Source organism: Phasianus colchicus, chromosome 8 (assembly GCF_987193195.1).
Source record: "Phasianus colchicus chromosome 8, bPhaCol1.hap1.1, whole genome shotgun sequence".
In the NCBI taxonomy this organism is placed as follows: domain Eukaryota; kingdom Metazoa; phylum Chordata; class Aves; order Galliformes; family Phasianidae; genus Phasianus; species Phasianus colchicus.
In genome coordinates this window covers 1,868,322-1,886,738 of record NC_143443.1, presented here as the reverse complement: position 1 = coordinate 1,886,738, position 18,417 = coordinate 1,868,322, and the positions used below count along the sequence as shown (strand labels likewise).

Sequence of the window (18,417 nt, the reverse complement as noted above, 5' to 3'; positions counted from 1 at the left end):
TTCTGAGAACCAATTAAGTAATAATAAATTCCTGTCATCTCTGGAGCAATCCAGCTCCCCAGGAAAAGCCTCTGATTGAGAACCTTCCAAAGCAGCTGGGATTTTCATTGTTAAATGCAAGCTGCTTCTTGAGAGATTTTAAAAGTCATTTAATAAAATTCAGTTTAAAAGATAGCGTAATTCTCCAATCATAAAGCACATTTGGCAGAAGCCCTGTGTGGCTCCAGGCCTTGGTCTGGTCAATGACTGTAGCCACTGCAAACACCCCAGAGGTCCCACTGTGAGTAGGGCTCAAGTGCTAAGAGAGACACACAAGCTATGTATTTGCAGTTTAGAAGTCATTTCCAAGACATGGAAATGGCCTCACGCATGTTCGTTTAAGGGATTTCACTGGAGAAAAAAGGGCTTCAGCAGTAAGTGAAGAAAGAGGTGAGAAAATACGACAGAGATTTTGCAAAGAGCAAAATGACCATCACCAAGCTGGCCCAAATGGAGAGGAAACTATAAGAGGAACCAGATTCTGCAAAGCTGCAAGGGCAGTGGCTAATGTTATAATTGCCAAGAATGGATTTAGTCAAGATGGGAATATTGAGCTATTTCTATAGAAAAAACCCGTGATGAGCAGAACACAAGTGTGATGAATTTTAGAGGTATGCTAAATAGCAGTAAAGGATCGTCCTAGTTGTATTAAGAGTCGGGTATTTCATTGCATACTGGGGATTTAATTCATGTTCCATCGGGACCATTTGATCTCTGCATTTTACATTAAGCAGAGGTCAGGGCTCCACCACAGCCTTTGGCCTGTTGAAGTCAAAAGGAGAGCTCCTGATCTACCTCCTGTTTGATAAGGGCTTCCCTGCCCCAGTCCTTCCACTTGTATCTAAGTATCTGGTTTTTGTGTGTTAAAACCAGCCAAGACTCAGCTGAGGTCTGCAGGAACCCAAGCTGAACAGTTCTTGCATTGGTGATGTGTTTTTTTTCAAGGTACATAAGGGTTAACTCATTCAAGGTCTTGGCCATTCGGGTGCTGAAACTTTATGTTCATTATAATTATGATATCTGAATTTTGCAAGAGTAGCATCTACTCACAGATTCACAAATAAACTTCTTTGTACTAATGCCTACATGCATATTTTCAGGAAGTTTTTCACATTTACATCCTTTGATGCTTTTCCTAAAGAAATCTACATGCTCTGTTGGTATAGATAGCACCAGTGTTTCCTGCTGCTGATAGCATTACACTCATCTAGAAAAGCAATAAAATTGAGAAAAAGTAGTCAAGGACTTGATGACACCTTGACTTCCCAGCATCTTTAGATTAAACAGCAGTACTAATTTTCCCCTATCACATCATATGAACCAAAATGTAGCCCTGTTTATCTTGAATATTTACGTGAGTTATATGAGGTGTACTGCCCTTTCCCCTTCTGTTTCCCATCCCTGTTTTATTTGTGCAAGACATTATTTGGTTGATTTTTGTTCTCAGAGAATCAGTACTGCTGACACAAGGGCAGCTTTCCACTCAACTCCTACCTAACAAAAGCACAGGGGAATGTACCTTGAGTGTCAGATCCAAAGAAAGGAGAGAAAAATAGCATCCTGTATCAGTGTTGATCTCATTTAGTCCTTATGAGTTCATTTCCACTTGGATGGAACGGCCATGGAAACCATCAAAATAAGTTGCATGCATATTTTAGTAGGATGAAGGACTTAAATAATAGCTTATTCCATGTGTTTGCAAAAAGAAAAAAAAAAATTAACAGAGAAATGCATGGATTCAATTTGATTTCACATGACAAAGCAGACGTAAGTAAAAAATAAAAAAAGGTTTTTCTAGTTAGACTGAACCACCCAGCTGATGAATTTTTGAGTGCTTATACAGAACTCACTCATTACTTGTATGAAGAACTCACTAGATATGTATTGCCCTGAACCCAGTCTCATACTGGACGGATGTACTCTGCTATGTGCAAAAGGGACAGCCACAAAGTTATCCTTTCTCATCCCCAAACTTTCAAGAAGCTGCTCTGAACATCAATGAATGGCTTCTTGCACACAAAGGAAGGGGTTCTGTGGCAGCAGACCAACCATTTGCCATGCTCAGCATCCTCTCTCTGACAACCATTGCAAGCAGGTGCTTCAGCAAGAAAGAGAAGACATAAGACTTAACTGCTATGGGAAGAAACATCTCCATTTTTACCACAGCAATCAGGATAGTAACTGTAATGCACAAATGGATGCTGAGGTTCTTGACATACTGTGGGGGACCAGGGAATATTCAAACAATTCCTTTCCTCTGCTGTGATAATTAAGGGTGAGGTCATTCATCATTGCCTTTAAAGTGCTTAAACAGGCTACAGAAAACCAGAAGAAGAAAAGCTTTTATCAAAATGATACCTTTTATCCCAATGCAAATGTTAGAGCAACTTTTAAGTTAGCATCATTATACAGTCATGTCATCAGGTAGAGGAAAACATGAATGCTTTTCTGTTTCTCCCTGGTATCTTCTAGAATTATATTTATCTGTAATTTATCTGTATTTTACACCCTGACAAAAAAAGGAAAGATGATGATCTATTTTCCAATTAGCTTAGCACTCCTTGATATCTTTTTTTATGCTGGACTACTTTGAACAGCTGCAATTTGCAGTGGAAAATACAGCATGTGTACACTGAACGTACACACATTTCACTGCTCAAACCATGCTGGTAGGCATCAGCTCCATAGCAGCACCAGTCAAAGGCCCTATGCACAGAAGTGCATAGGCTTAAAGGTCAAAGAAAAGCATCATATACTTAAGAGGAAGGTGCTATTCTATTCCATTGCTCTAGACATTGCAGCTGACTACTTTTTTGTACTGCTGCACATGACTTTTTCCAACTGGATTTTTTTTCCTAATGTGTGGGTTTTTGTTTTTGGGTTTTTTTTTTTGGCAGTAGACCCAAAATGCTTATTTTCTGGAGTATGTTTTCATAAATATTAATTTTTCAAATGAGATAACAAGAAATAGAGTTATCAGAAATTGAAATTCTTCTGTATATGAAACAATGGCAATTTGAATCTGTTTTATTTCCCCCACATGTAGCACTTCAACTATATCCCAAAGCTCCTTTGGTAAACATTAAACATACTCTAATTGAGTGCTAGCTTCAATCAGAAGATAGAAAATAAAAATCCTTCTTAACCCAAACTTCTTGCTCTTCCTTGCTTTTTTTCTAATTCTCCTCATGTTTGCACCTCCAGATAGGAGCATTATTCACTTCTTGCCAATCACTGTTGGTCCAGGCATAACCTGCCATCAAGCTCTACATTCAGGAGACAGCTGTCACCTGCAGGATGGATCAGCTGAGGACTACATAGACCTAAGAATGATCCTCAGTCTTATTTGGAAAAAATACTGGTTATATTGAAATAATTAACTTTGTGTATTTCTCCCATTCTACTGACTGTTAACCATGTGATCTTATATAAAAAGAGGACTGCATTCAGACTCCATTCATTAAATGGAGGCATCATAGGAATTTGTAATCTGTAATAAATTCACAAGGTGGAGAAAGAAGGATGGTTGGCATCTTAGCATGGAAGCTGCCAAAGCACAGGGCCCGCAATGGAAAAGCAAAAAAGAGAGAGTGGCAAGAAGCTCTCATTAAACAAATTTACAGCAGCATTAATTAAATGGCTTAAGACACTGCAACCCATGCTTTCAGCACTTGGAGATCACTCTCCCAGAACATGCCCTATGTGCAATCAGTGAGCTGTCCCAGCAGAGATCAGGCATAATCAGCCTGTGGTATTTAACACATTTCTCTGCCCTTGTATTGCTCAAAGAGTGTGGCAGCTTCTTTTGTCTACCACCACACATGCTTTGGGATTGACGACGTAGCCAAACCATGGCCTCCTGGGATAAGGGGAAGCATATTACCAGCACTTAAGACTCCACAACACAATAAATTAAGATTCTGAAATAGCACTTCTAGTGAGAGTTTCCAAAACAGACATGGAACATAAGGAACCGAAGTCCCAGGGTGTAAATGCAATCCCAACCCAAAATGGGTAGTAAAAAGACAAAGCCTAGGACTTATTAAGTGGCTGGCATCCCTTATTTGGGGAAATTTAAGTCATATTTAAGAGCACACACTCCAGCATGAGGGTATACACAGCAGAGTTATCTACAGCCCTGGATACATAATACATAGGAAAAAATATATTTGATGTAGTAAGGTTTGACATTATCTGTGAAAAGAAACAATATTTTGCTGCTAAGATTCATACATAACATCTGATGTGGATTAACATTCTAAATCTGAAACAGTGAAGGAACAACAAGTACACAGGATTTAGAAAATCGCAGTTAGAAATGTCAGTGAAACCTTACTTCAACCCCTTTCTATGCATTTGTAACTACAAAACTTTTAAATCATAAGATCACCTATTATTCTCTCCAAGCCCTCTGCATTCCTACCCCTATCTTGAAAGCCTTATGTAAATCAAGAAGCCCAGGACAGATGCTAAGGAAGATTACATGTCCATCCCCTACACACAGACAAAGCAATCTCACTGTCTGAAACAAGATTAGTAGTTTAACCTGGAAAAAAAAATTTAGAAAAATCACCTATAGGCCAGCAGCTGCAAGGAATAATTTGAGATAAATGGATAAGCCATCAAAATCATAAGCTAGTGGAAATGGTTTCAAAAAAGAAAAGGTCAAACAACCTTAATTATAAGGTATTGTTAACTGTAATACCAATACTCAATATAAATCTTCCAAGGATATAAGTTTACGTTTCAATGACACAAAGGATAGACCTGAAGGAGGAAAAGGCTACAAGAAAGGAACCAACCTCAAGATGAAAATGTGTTGTGGTTTAACCTGGCAGGAAGCTCAGCATCACAAAGCTGTTTGCTCATTCCCCCAGGCGGGAAGAGAGAGAGAACTGGAAGCAAAACAGAACTCATGGGTTGAGACAAAAAATATTTACTAAGACAGAAAAGGAAAATAAAAACAAGAACAAAAGCCCACCAATGTCCAGCCAATCCCTGAGCAGGGGCTGATCCCCAGTCCTCACAGCTCTATAGCCTCCCACATGCTATGGAATAAGCCCTTGCCTAATTCAGGCCAGCTCTCCTCCTGGAGCATTCCCAGCACTCAGTAACAACCACAACACTGCTGTCCTATTAATATTAATGCTGTCTCAGCTGAAAGCAGGACACAATGAAATATGTAATTTTTGTCCTAAAAAAACCCAAAAACCAACAGAAAGGGATGTCAGAGCCCAGAGACTCTGAGCACTACCCATGCTTAATACTAGGTCATTCCTACCCTTGGCCACAATGGGAACAAAGATGCTGGATTGACTTCTTTTCTTCCTTTGGATGTGTCACAGTCATCTTCTCAAGCTCAGCTGTCCCTCTCTTTGCCCATGAATTCCTTTTTCACAGTATCTGCTCTCAAGTCTGTTTGGTCATCTATACGTTGTACCCACACATTTACCATGAGGAGTCACATACTGAGAGTTCGGGTGCTCTGGTGGTTTGTTCCCTGACCCTCCTCTTTTTCTATGACCACAGAAGAGCCTTTCTTTCCCTCACTGGTACTGCAGATCCTGGCAATTTAATCTGCCTCTACTGACTTGCTGTCCTCCTTTCTTAAGGATATAATGAATGGAGTTAATCTGTAAATAAATACAATGGCAACTTCAGTATCTTCCTAATAACACCTTGTTAAAAATCACAGAATAGCTTAGGTTGGAAGGAACCTTAAAGATGATCTAATTCCAATCCCTCTGCATGGGCTGATTGCCACCCACCAGATTGGGCTGACCAGGGCCCCACATCTTCTCTGGAGCTGTTGATAGAGCATCCACAGCTTCTCTGGGCACTCTGGGCCAGGGAAGCACCACCCTCTAAGAAAAGAAGTTCCACTTAACATCTAACCTAAATCTCACCTCTTTTAGTTCAGAACCATTCCTTTTTGTCCTATCACTATCAGATGGTGTAAAAAGTCAGCCCCCCTCCAGTTTATAAGCTCCCCTCAAGTACTGGAATGCCACAGAGAGGCATTCCCTGGAGCTCTCTCTTCTCCAAGCTGAACAAGCCCATCTTCCGCAACCTTTCTTCATACAGAGATGCTCCTGCTCTCTCATCATCCTTGTGGTCTTCCTCTGGACATGCTCTAACAGCTCCATGTCTTTCCCAAAGGAAACAGTGCAAGGATACTTACACAGCTGATTCAGGTATTTGGACACATGAGACACACAGCACTTGGTTAGGGATGAACAGTGATGTTTAAGCCACATGCTGGCAACTTACTTCCTCTTACTATATTAATACTCCAATTTTAAACATAAACATGGCAACTGGCTTTACAAAAAACAAACAAACAAGAAAAACAACAGAGAAACTACTCAGCCACCAGTTCAATCCTGTTTGATAAAAAGACTGAATACATGGCAGAGGCAACTGTCATTGAGCAAATGATTTTTAACAAAAGGCACCAAGGGCACAACAAGGTCAAGAAGGAATTTTCCAGCTGAAGAGGAGTACGGAAAAGTGAGAATTAAGAAAGGAAAGTGAGGAAGATATTGGGGATAATAGAAAAATGTCATTAGTATATTTTTTCTAGACACTAGTAACGAGTGTTACCTCTCACATCTCAAGTACACAGCAAAAGAGGGATGATATTTATTGTCCTACTAAGGAAGTTGTTTGTCATGCTGAATAATTAATTTGGGTCCTTCATTCCCTGCACAGTGTTAACACCGTTAACCTTTGCTTCCCCACCTCTCCCAGACAGCTACCTCTGCTCAGTTTATTCGAAGCAGGGGTGAAGCTGATCACAGAGTGTGCCTGCGTGACTCAAAACATAATAATTTCTATCTGTTTTCTCTCCTTATCCAATAATTTGGATCAATCTGATAGGAACTTTGTATCACTGATGCTTCCTCCCACATATCAAGCTTGTTTTAAGCAAGCAGTTACAAGTGCTTTGAGGGAACTATCCTACAGGCAGACAGAGTGACTACACAAACCACCTCCTTAATACTACCAAAGCCCAAGCAAAATAAACATCAAGTCTTGAGCTGCAGAAACATATTACTCATTGACTCATGCATTATGTTCAGTAAGCACAAGGATAAACAATGCAATAAAATCACAGGCCAAGCAGAGCTGTTTCAACAGAGATGGCATCTAAGCCAAGCTAAATCAACCTCTCTGCTGAAAGGGCTGCTCAGCTTTCCATGGCACTGAGAATCACTGCAGTGGTTACATGACATTTTGAAAAATGTTAATAAGGAGTCAACTATACATTGTGTAATTAGCAAGCATCTATGTCACGTTAAGATATATTCATTTAACTAAATTGGGATGGAAGGAGACAGAGGCAGGCTTCGGGCACTTGCAGAAGCTGCGCCCACATCTGGCTATTGTTTGCCTGTAGTTGTAACCTACAAGATAAGTGCTAGCTGTGGCAGCCTGGGTCCAGGGAAACTTCAGCCTAGAAGAGGGAAAAAGATCTGGAAGTGGGAGCAGCTATGGCCTTGTCAATACAATGGGTAGCTTGAGTTTGGATCTGCTAATGCTGAGCTCCATAAACGTGCTTTGACTGTCACACGCCTATAAATCACAAGCAATTGCAGTGATGTGAGTGATCATACGCAAGTCAGAACTGCTGCAATTGAAAGGGAAATTCCCCAGTGTTTTGTTCATTTTCATTCGAGTCATCTGTGCTACATATCTTGAGTTAGTATTTCCACCAATTCCAGAAATGAAATTATATCATCAAATATTGACCTTTTTCCTTCTGTCTTCTTAAGGCCATTCCCAGGTTTGATTTTGATAATGGGCAATTAAACAGGATGTTGTTTTTTTTCCCTTCTGGGCTTTAGTTAACACTTTTTAGAATTCATTTAAAAGAATGTAGGACAGAAGTGTTGCATTAATTCATAGAAGTATATCAAAAGAAAAACTGCATGAAACATTGACATTAAGAAAGATTTTTCCCTGCTTCTAATTGTCTGAATGAGTCACTTTTATTCAACATTTAATACAGCAACAGAGAAGATAAAGTAAAGCAATCGCTGCCTAGTTTCAGCGTGTTGGATACTGTTAAACAAGATGCACTGTGTAATAGTAAGATTTTATAGCTTATGCAAAATATATGAAGTCAAAGAAAAACACAAGGAATAATAAGGATGACTCCAAGTCAGAAACTGGAAACAATTTGTTTTGGGAGCCATATCCTGCAGATCACCAGTAGGGACTGGGAACAACCTTACAGCATGGCTATAGCAGCTGCCCTTAGTGTTTAAAATAAACAAGAGTGGTCTTGGACCAACCTACAGATGATTACTACTCCCATGCCTAATTTATTCACTGATATTTGTTCCAGTTCTCCCCAAAGCCCACTCTCCCTTGAAACTTTTTGTTAACTCTCAATAAGGAGCTTAGCATTGCTTATGTGATCCAAGCAAATTAACTACCTGTTTCTGATTAGGCGTGTTGGAGATATGCACATTTAATTCATAGCATAAAGAGGCAATACAGCTCCCTTCTCTAAATCTAAAGACTTCTCCAGCAGTAAAGGAAATAAAGCTTATCTATGAATATGCAATTATGTTGCATGATAAAGGTGAATTCATCTGTATACTGAATAAATAGGCAAAGAAATAACAATGTCCTACCAGTGCTCTGAAAATCAAGTTAAACGTCAGCAGCTTTGTTTCTTAAAATCAGTGGCAGAGGCAGTACTTAGTACAGAGAAACACTTTCCCATAAACATTTATTAGGACTGGCTCTATGGCAAGGCTTGTACTTAAAAAAAAAGTAACAAGGAATGACAAAAAACACCTTGTTGTACACAGGTTTCCTATAGTTAAATCACACAAGGCTACATTTTGAAAGGTTTTCTTAACAGTTTCTGTAGTGTTCAGTAACAAGCAATTTGTCAGGTCCAGAATGGAGAGCTATCTGAATACACTATGTGGACAAACTGCCTGCAACTCGTATTTTTACATCCAATTTACACATTTGCTTACAGGACAAGATTTTAAATAGAGAGCCTGACACTAATGAGACACCAGTTACAGCCAGGTAGGCAAGGCACAACTCCAGGATTTCAAGTTTCCTGACATATATTACACCTGCCCATCTCTGCTGTAATTCTAACGAGAGTAGCCTTTCCATAACACCTACTCTAAGGCCTGGTTTTGTCCTCTAACATAAGTTTCCCATCACATCTGAAAGGAAATGGCATTTCCACGTGCCCTATTCTCCACCAGTGACCCAGGGCAGAAGGTTTCCTCTTTACACAGCACAGGAAACAAATGTTTTGATCCTCAATTGGATGGAAATCCAATTAAAGATATGTAAGCCTTGTTCAGAAATGAATTCATTTTTTTTTTCCACACGACTCCTCTCATCGTCTTGACATGCTGGAGTAGTCAACCATAATTGGGATTAAAATTGTGAAGCTGTTCTTTCGGAAAAGAGCCTGGATATTGCTACCAGAAGACTCACAAACTCTGAACTCATTAGCTTTCAAAATTAAACACACTTACCTCTTCAAGGACATCTGCAAGCTTACTGAGTATCTCCTCAGGAAGGCTCTGGAATGTGGGAACACTGCAATACAAGAGAAATTTTAATTAATGCATAGCTCCATATTTTTTTTTTTAACTCAGCTGCAGTTGTTTCATTTGTATTTGGCCCTCATCATTTGGGGCTGAACAAGTGTTTGACACAAAATCAACATACATCATGGGAATCCAATCTTCATCTACCAGCTCAGATGTATTTTTAAATGTTGACTTGTTACGATGGGTAAACATCTTGTGGTAAACATCTGGAGAATCACTTGTAAAGCTGCTAATCAACTACAACTCAATTAAGGATTTAATGGAATGAATACGTGCTGCAAATCTGTTCAGTCATATATATATGACTGAGCAAATTTTTCTTGCTCCATCCCACCAGAAGCAAACAAATAAATTAACAAACAGACCACAAATGCAAAAGAGATAACTCCAATCAGCAGTAGATAAAGGAAGAAAGGTCCTTTCTTAGCTTCTCCTATATTTCACAGTTTTTTCTATGAGGAAAGGTTGAGGGAACTGGGCTTGTTGGAGAAGAAAAGGCTTCAGGGAAACCTCACTGCGGCCTTCCAGTGCTTGAAGGGAGTATAAATAGGAAGAGGAACGGCAGCTTATGAGGGTGGATAGTGATAGGACAAGGGGGAATGGTTTTAAACTGAGACAAGGGAGGTTTAGGTTAGATATTAGGAGGAGTTTTGTCACTCAGAGTGTGGTGACACACTGGAACAGGCTGCCCAAGGAGGTTGTGGATGTGGTTGAAACTAGATATGATTCTATGAATGATTGAGACTACACAGACAAAAATGTGGAGTACAAAAGGTACAAAGACTGCAACAAGAAAGAACTGAACAGTGGTTAGAATTATTGAAGATCTCATCCAAGGCTTGCTTGTTTTCTTTTGCCAAAGTGGAAACTTTTCTACTTTTTTTTTTTGGTAGAATTTCACTTGCTAGTAATCTCCCACACCAGACTTGACCTTCTGGTCACGGTGGGAGAGAAATGAGCCCATGGTCTACAGGCCTGAATTCTGGGAGGATGAGCAATGTGAAATTGACTGGGTCATCAAAATTCCCACGTGACACCAAACAAAACACACGGGCACAACATACATCTCTGAGGTAGAAAAGAACCACCGTAACCACTTTAACTAAAAAAATGCCTGCCATCAGTAGCCTAATTAGCAATGCAACCGCATGAGATATTAGCACAAACATAGCACTGAGATGCTATTGCTCTTTTGAGTTTTATTTCCAAGAACATGAGCTGCTTTATCATGCTCCATTGCAAAGCATATGCATAAGATTATGCTCCTAATATTAAATTTAGATCCCTAGTGTGTTGCACCAGTCTCAGAAACATTGATGATCAGGTGCAAAGTTAGGAGGGAGTGGGCCGCTGGGGGTAGATCCCTGCAGAGAAGTAAATAAAACCCTAAATAAATGAGATTTTTCCTTCCACATGAGTTTTCACATTTTACTTTTGATCACATAACTGCATAGGAATTATCCTCCATAACTTCCAGAGCTAGAAAACAAAAACTCACAAGGTTTTTGCAACCCAGAAGTTGCTGCAGAGTAGGTCTTGTCTTTTGCCTGGGGGTAATCACCCCACCCAGGTTCTATGAGGCCAAAGCAGATCCTAGATACACAATTTGGTGGCTGTTGGTGCATCGAGAAGAAATCCAGCCTTACAAAGAAAGGGAGGTCTGCAGACTTTGCAGAGAACATGCAAGCAAGTAATATTCTGTCTGAGGCCAAGCTTCCTTGCCACGTGAAGTGCCCAGAGAATTTAATTTGCAATCACAATTAAAGCAGAATTTGTTTTTATTAACTTAAATGCATGCCACACTGCTGTGGAATTAAAGCATATTTCCAAATTTTCTATTTATTAAAAACAGAAACAGCAATATATATATTTAAAATATATATTAACAACAGAACTGAACAACTTGATGCAGAAAAAAAATTATGATTATTCAGGCTCTCAACTTTTTTTTCTTCCTTTGAAAGCACTCTTTTTCAATGGAAAAACAGTGCAACAAGACCACAAAACAACTAAAAAGGCATTATGTGATGCCCAGGCTTAATTATAGAACAAAAGCTTATTCCACCAAACACTTGCATTTCCAAGTAAGTAGTAAACTAATAGGAGAAGACAACATTCAAAGACATTCAGGCAAGTTCTACTGTGGTTGCATCAGAGCATTCCCAAACTGGGGGACGACTCATTGCAAGTGTTTTTTGTTTGTTTGTTTGTTTTTTAAAGCTAATTACATCCTATGAATCTGTGCAACCCATAGAAGGGTAGCAGAACACATTCATTATAGCCCAAACATAAAAAAAAACATGGGAACAGCAGGAAATCTCTGAAAGAATTACAAGTCTTATTATGGAAATCTTAGGATATTAAATAAACAAGAAAAATTGCCTAAGAGAAAAGCTTCTAACTTTAACACAGCAAGAGAGAAAATGAACTTGCTGAACACAACAAATTCCAACTACATCGTGTCAAAGAGTTCTCAAAAACACATCATGGATTTAGTGGAAGTGGCAATAGAGCCAAATTGTAGTGGGGCTTCATTGGAAGAAGTTATACAAAACTGCCCATCACTGCAGTCCAATACATACCCCCAAAAAACAAAAACCAAAAAAAAACCAAACTGTTTCAAACAAATGCCTTGGAGAAAAAAAAAAAAAAGCGAGAAAACATTTATTGACCTGTTAGAAATACATTATGAATCCAGATATATAGAGCTGATGGTAGAATTGATTAAAAAAAAAGATTCCAGAAGTGCTGAAGAATATAACACAGTATTGACACAATATAACACAGTATACTTTATTTGCCAATTTAAAATAAGATATACTCCTGTTTTCCTCATGACAACATTAAACAGAATCCTAAATTAGATCCTTATCTCCTTCCAAACTCTGCCTATAGCATTTTAAGATCTGCATATGAGGACTGATATTTTGAAAAGTATTTCCACTCATAGATACCTGAACTCACATGAAAATAAAACCTCGGCTTAGAGGAAAACATCTGAGTAGCACACTGCAGCAGAGTGGAAAACATATACTGCAAAAGCATAAAGGAGCAGAAGGCATCGAAGTAAGAAATCTTTAAAGATTTTGTAGCACAGCAACAAGTAAGCAGAGTTACATTCTGCATTGTGAAACTTCAGTCTGAAAACAGAACATCCAGCATTTCAATTCAGATATATCCATTATTTATGATAGAAGAGATCAAAGTAAACATGGCTCAATTCCATTATGAAATGATTTATCCTGTGTCCGTGACTAAAAAAGCAGAATTAAATAAACCCAAATTTGCCCTGTGAAGCATTTTTAACCCCAGTCCTTAAAAAAAAAAACTTAAGTAATGAAGGCTTTAAAACATCCAGGTGATGCTCTCTTCATAACCATCACCTACATAGCGAAAGAACCGCATCTTCCACAGACTGGATGCCAACAACTTTTGTAGCCTTTTCTTCAAGCTGTGTTTGCCACAGGTCTGAAAACCCTGTCCTAGGGACTGCCTCCAGCTGCCTTGTATTCCCAGTATTGAAGAACAATTGCTTCACCTGCACTGAATACGTTATTGAAAGGCAAAAGATCTACATTCAGACACAATTTAGGCAGAGGCATGAATCAGCATCCCTTCTTGTTCATCCTGGCTGAGCACCCTGGGCACTCCTAGGTCAGACACAAGGTGACCAGGGCCTTTTCTGCTACCTAATCCTTTAAACATATTTTGAGAAAAAATGGTTGAGTGTTTCATTGCAGAAGATGCTCCAGTTCTGCTACAAATTCCCCTGTGATTCAAAGAGCTGGTTGGTAATCAGCACCGCAGCATGTAATGCTTGTAACAGCAATAGCTTAAAAAAAACCCACAATCACAAGAACTTCTGCCTACGTTATGAGATTAATGACATAAATCTGGGTATGGAACAAAGACACTGAAGTTCTACTCAGCTGCAGTCTCCCGCTACTCCTCAAAGTTTATTTTTCAGTGACATGGGTACTCAGAAATGTTTCTACTACTCATTAGTAGAATGATTCTATTCTACTAAAGGAATCACTACCCATTCTACTACTATTTTATATGCTCCATCTGCAAGAAATACAGTCCAAAACCCACTCAAAGAGCAGCCATCCTACAATGCTACTTTTTAGAACACAGTGAGGATAACCAGATCCCTACCCAGGGGTTTCTGCCTGGTGGCTTCATGGCTCAAGTCTGCATAAGCAAATTGAGTTTTACAGCAAATGGCAACAAACCTTCATGTTTTTAAAATCAATCCACGAACGTGACAGTGCTTTATTGCTTCCTGTCCCTAGCTTTGCTAGACTTTCCTTTGACTACAAAACAGAACTGAACTAGCTGCATTGGTGGAAGAGCTGCTCAAGCTGGCAATGAGGTAACTCTTTGTTAGCTATATCTCATGGTATTCAGCTGTGGAATGTTTTGTACTTGATGACAATCCATAGACCTTGTGAGGGCACTATGGGGAATTGCTTGCTGTCAGTAGGAACTGCAGATCAGCTTTCCTGCTGGCTCTGGAAGCTAACAGGGAGCTCAACATGTTAAACAGAGGAGGCCAAAACAGGGAAAAACAAGTGTGCAAAAATGTCCGTGAGGAATCTCTGTCCAAATACAAAAGCAAAGACATCCCCAATTTGAAAGGGGGTAGAAGGAGGCTCAAAAGGTCATGTCTTGTTCCCAGTGATCTGTAGCCTCTGACTTAGATGCAAGCAACACTCCCCATTAGAAACACCCACAATCTGCAGGCAAGTACATGCAGTAGGTGACTGCGTAACTTTTGATTCATCCCAGGGGACTACCCCAGTACTAAGCTAGCAAGGGCTTCCAAATTTTCCTGGCTGCAATTCAAGGGGCTGATTCTATCCAAAGAAACACTCCATGGCACAGATGCCAGCACTCCGACAGCACATCTGTTCTGACAAGCATGAAAATGGTGCAGGGTCCTTGGCTGTGTGTTGTATCCAGCCCAACACAAAAGCGGTTATTCACTTTCTAAATGCACTTCAAGACGTGTTTCCTCAACTTTTAAAGGGTGTTCATTAGAAGTGTTCATCTAGTTTTGCAGTCAGCAGCCCTTATGGGTTAACGGAGAAACAAAGCCTTTCTCTTTTATTACTGGTTGGCACTGTAACAAATGCAGTTGTTTTCTTTGCCTTAGGCCAGATGGGTAAGCATAGTTTAAAAATCAAAATAAATCAGCAACAAGGAATGAAGTCTGTCTGCATTCCCTGAAATTCCTTTTGCACCCAGCTGGAATGAAAGTTGAAAAATGCTAAACGTTTTAGCTCTTTCTTTACCACATTTGAGATGCCCCTTAAGCACTGCCTCTCCTCTCTGAAAGAACGGAGGATAAATCTTACCTAATAGAAGCTGCCTCTTGCTTTAGAATTTTCACATAAAACAATGTTTTCAACAACTAAAGCTAGAAACGTTCTATAACAGGCAGCTATCCAGAGCCATCAAGGTGTGTCAGATGTGAACTACTAGCTCTGCCAGGGTCTGGCCTTAACAAAGAGCTAAGAAACTTGTTTCCGGCCTTATTGTACACACTTAGAAAATTCACTCTGAAATCATTTACGTTATCTTCTCTTTGCCTTCTTAAACTGACACGAACTGCTCCAGACAACCCTCACATGGCTCCATGGCACAAAGGGGAGCTTACTTTCCACTCTGACATCTGTCCTGAGAGATGGCTGGATCCAGTGGGATCTTACAGAACCACAGAATTGCAGGGGTTGGAAGGGACATCAAGACATCATCAAGTCCAACCTCTCTGTGAGGGTCACACAGGTAGACATTCAGACAAGTCTTGAATATCTCCGCATAAGGAGACTCCACAACCCCTCCGGGCAGCCTGTTCCAGTGCTCTGTCACCATTACCATAAAGAAGTTAATATGGAACTTCCTACGTTCAAGTTCCAGGCCTCCCTGTCTATTGCTATGCACCACTGAGAAGAGCCTGCCCTCATCCATTTGCCCCCCCCCACCTCCCTTTAGATATTAATAAACATTAATCAGATCCCCCCTCAGTCTTCTTTCCCCAAGCTGAACAGACCCAGGTTACTCAGCCTTTCCTCATATAGGAGATGCTCCAGGCCCTTTATCACCTTTGTGGCCCTCCACTGGACTTCTTCTATGAGACAGAAGATAATTTCAGACAGAGAAAACAAAATCTCTACAGTGTTCTGGCACTGCTTTTGGAGAAGCTCCCACATCACACCTACATGTTATGGGACAGGCTCTGTTCCCGTCACATGCATTAACAGCCATGTATAGAAAAAAAACCAAAAGATTGTTAAAGGAATAAACCCTAACCTAAGGCAGCAAGGAAGGGAGTAGTAATACCAAGAAAGGTTTGATTCTAATGTTCTGCAATATGACATTTTGTTCCAGTATAACAAACGCATAAAAATACAGTTTCTCTTTTCCATCAGATAATGAGTATTCCTTGGAGGATAAACTTTCTTTCTACCACATGGAATGGAGTAGGAAGGATAATAAGTTCAGAAAAGGCTTATTTACTTCTCTAGAAACACAGTATTTACCTATTACAGACGTAATTGGTAAGTCAAGGCTAGCTTTCCTGAAGCAATTTCCTGCACATTTTACTTATCTTAAAGACTATTAGTGGAAAAAAAGACAGGGAAATGGAAAATGACATTCACTCACACTTGCATTAATTACACTTATGTTTGGCCTTGAAATCAGTGCAAAATGACACAACTTTAGAAAGAGTGAATAAATTTGTTCTACAGTTGCCACAGATGACCTGTTCACTATGCTCAGCCTACAAAGGCATTACAAGTATCTGCAATTAGTCATCCCCAGGCGAACGTATCAAAGCTCTGCCACCCAAAACATAGAACTTATTCTGGTAAATAAACTCCTTAGAGGTGTTTGTAGTAAATAAAACAATTTCTTTTAGATGAGAGCAGTGACAGCAGTTAACAGAGCGCACTGAGAAAGCACTGACACAAAATGGCTGCCAAGCACTGCCAGGGGAAAATGGCTGCCTGGTAACCCAGCTGGCAGCCAGGGACAAAGGAGGTCCAGAGATGTCCCAAAGATACCATCAATAAATTCAAAACAAGAGAGTAGGGAATGACTTACTGCCTCAGAAATTGGGAATTGAGGCAGGAAATAAAATTGCATTTAAAGAAGATAAAGGAAAAGAAGCAGCACCATCCTCCACTGAACTTGTCACCAACTGGTTACATGAAGTGATGGTGTTCTACACCCATCTACGTCTTAATGATATTAAAGGGCCTGCTTTTTGCCATAAAATGGAGCTTCTCTAAGAACCTCCATGTTCTCCGAGTGCATGTGCTTTCCTCTCCACTATTACTTCTTACTTGTCCCTGGGCAGGCCGAATCTTCACTGGAACGTTGTGCTAAATCAGTACCACTGTGACACCGCCTCCTCAACTCTGCAGCGTGTTTCACCTCCGTCTACCACTTCTGTCCTCTTTGTGGGCCCATTCCTGGGATCGGTTCCCTAGACCCCTTTAAGGTTTGTCTCTTCTGAGACTGGTTTCTCAAATAGAGCCATCTGCACTGGTATGACCGAGGCCTCCCCTGCTGGAATCCCTTTGATGCACTGGGTGCTGGTCATTGTAATGGTACATATATAGTACATGACTCCTCCTGTAAGTACAGTATTGGTAAGTATAACCTACTGTGAGTTTACTCCTGATAAGTACAACTTATCATAAAGCCTATCTGCTGCTATAGGATCGACAAGTTTGTAATCTCCGAGTATTTTCACTACCAGAGTATTATTGATGTTTAATATACTATATAAACTGCTATATTACCAATTCTTAGTACCTCTAAGTACCTTACTACTACTTCTAGTTGCTGCTACAATTACTTTGTGCTACCTGTGTGCCAGCTAACCCATGTGTTTTTGGATTTTAAGGTCTGGTTGCATAATAAGAGTTGTAATACACATAAAGACGGGCAGGATGCACAAAGCAAAAGAACTGATTTCTTTTTCTTCTGAAAAACACCAAGTAGAACACCACATATTCACTTACTTTAGATATATTAATCTTTAAAAGGACAGTTGCTACAAATTCTCAATAGCAATGACTACTTTGGGAATGTCAATAACCCTGAGGGTGCACATTTGTGGTCACCCAGTTCAAGTCAGAGTATTCTTATTGCCAGTAGCACTACTCTTCTGTCAGCCCTTGCTGCAAGAAACCTAATACTATCACCTTTCACACACACCATCATTTGTTTTTTTTTTCTGCTGTAGCAATTGGTATTTCTTCATATTTGCAAATCAAATTATATTGATAATCCTAAGGGAAAGCTTCTGAATCTTCCAACTCGCTAATCTTTTCTAAAAATATTTTACACACTATTAAAATTTTTGTGGGAAATGAACATTGTTCTTCAGCCTGCATGGAAAATTCCAAATCACTGCATTTGGCCTGATTTCTTCTTACCTGAATCTAAGCTGAAACAACAAAAGCATCACTGTGGCACTGGAATAAAGTCCAAGTGTATCATGGAAACCACCATTTCACAAACGATACAAATGCAGTAAAATCCTTGCAAATGCATGACTAGAAAATTAAAGATGTTTGCTACGGACTCTTGTGCTATCTCAAAAGAGATTCTTAAACACCAACTAATGTTTTGAAGACAACTTTGCACTGTAAAGTCTGAAGAAGCAAAAAGTTGTATTTGCAAGCATAGTTCATTTCGTCACACTTCTCCAAATTGGATATTTACATCATCTTCAGAAACAATTTAAGCCAAACGTTTGGTTTCT

General features: G+C 39.7%; 1 protein-coding gene across 3 annotated transcripts in view; it reads right to left on the bottom strand.

Moving 5' to 3' along the window:
* Window positions 1-18,417, bottom strand: part of PRKG1 (protein kinase cGMP-dependent 1) — a 395,197-nt gene that overhangs the window by 134,280 nt on the left and 242,500 nt on the right. For all 3 annotated transcript variants that reach the window (XM_090144719.1, XM_031602529.2, XM_090144720.1), the window contains one exon: window positions 9,558-9,621. In XM_090144719.1, coding sequence (XP_090000845.1) covers window positions 9,558-9,621 — 64 coding nt within the window. The remainder of the gene's footprint in view (window positions 1-9,557; window positions 9,622-18,417) is intronic.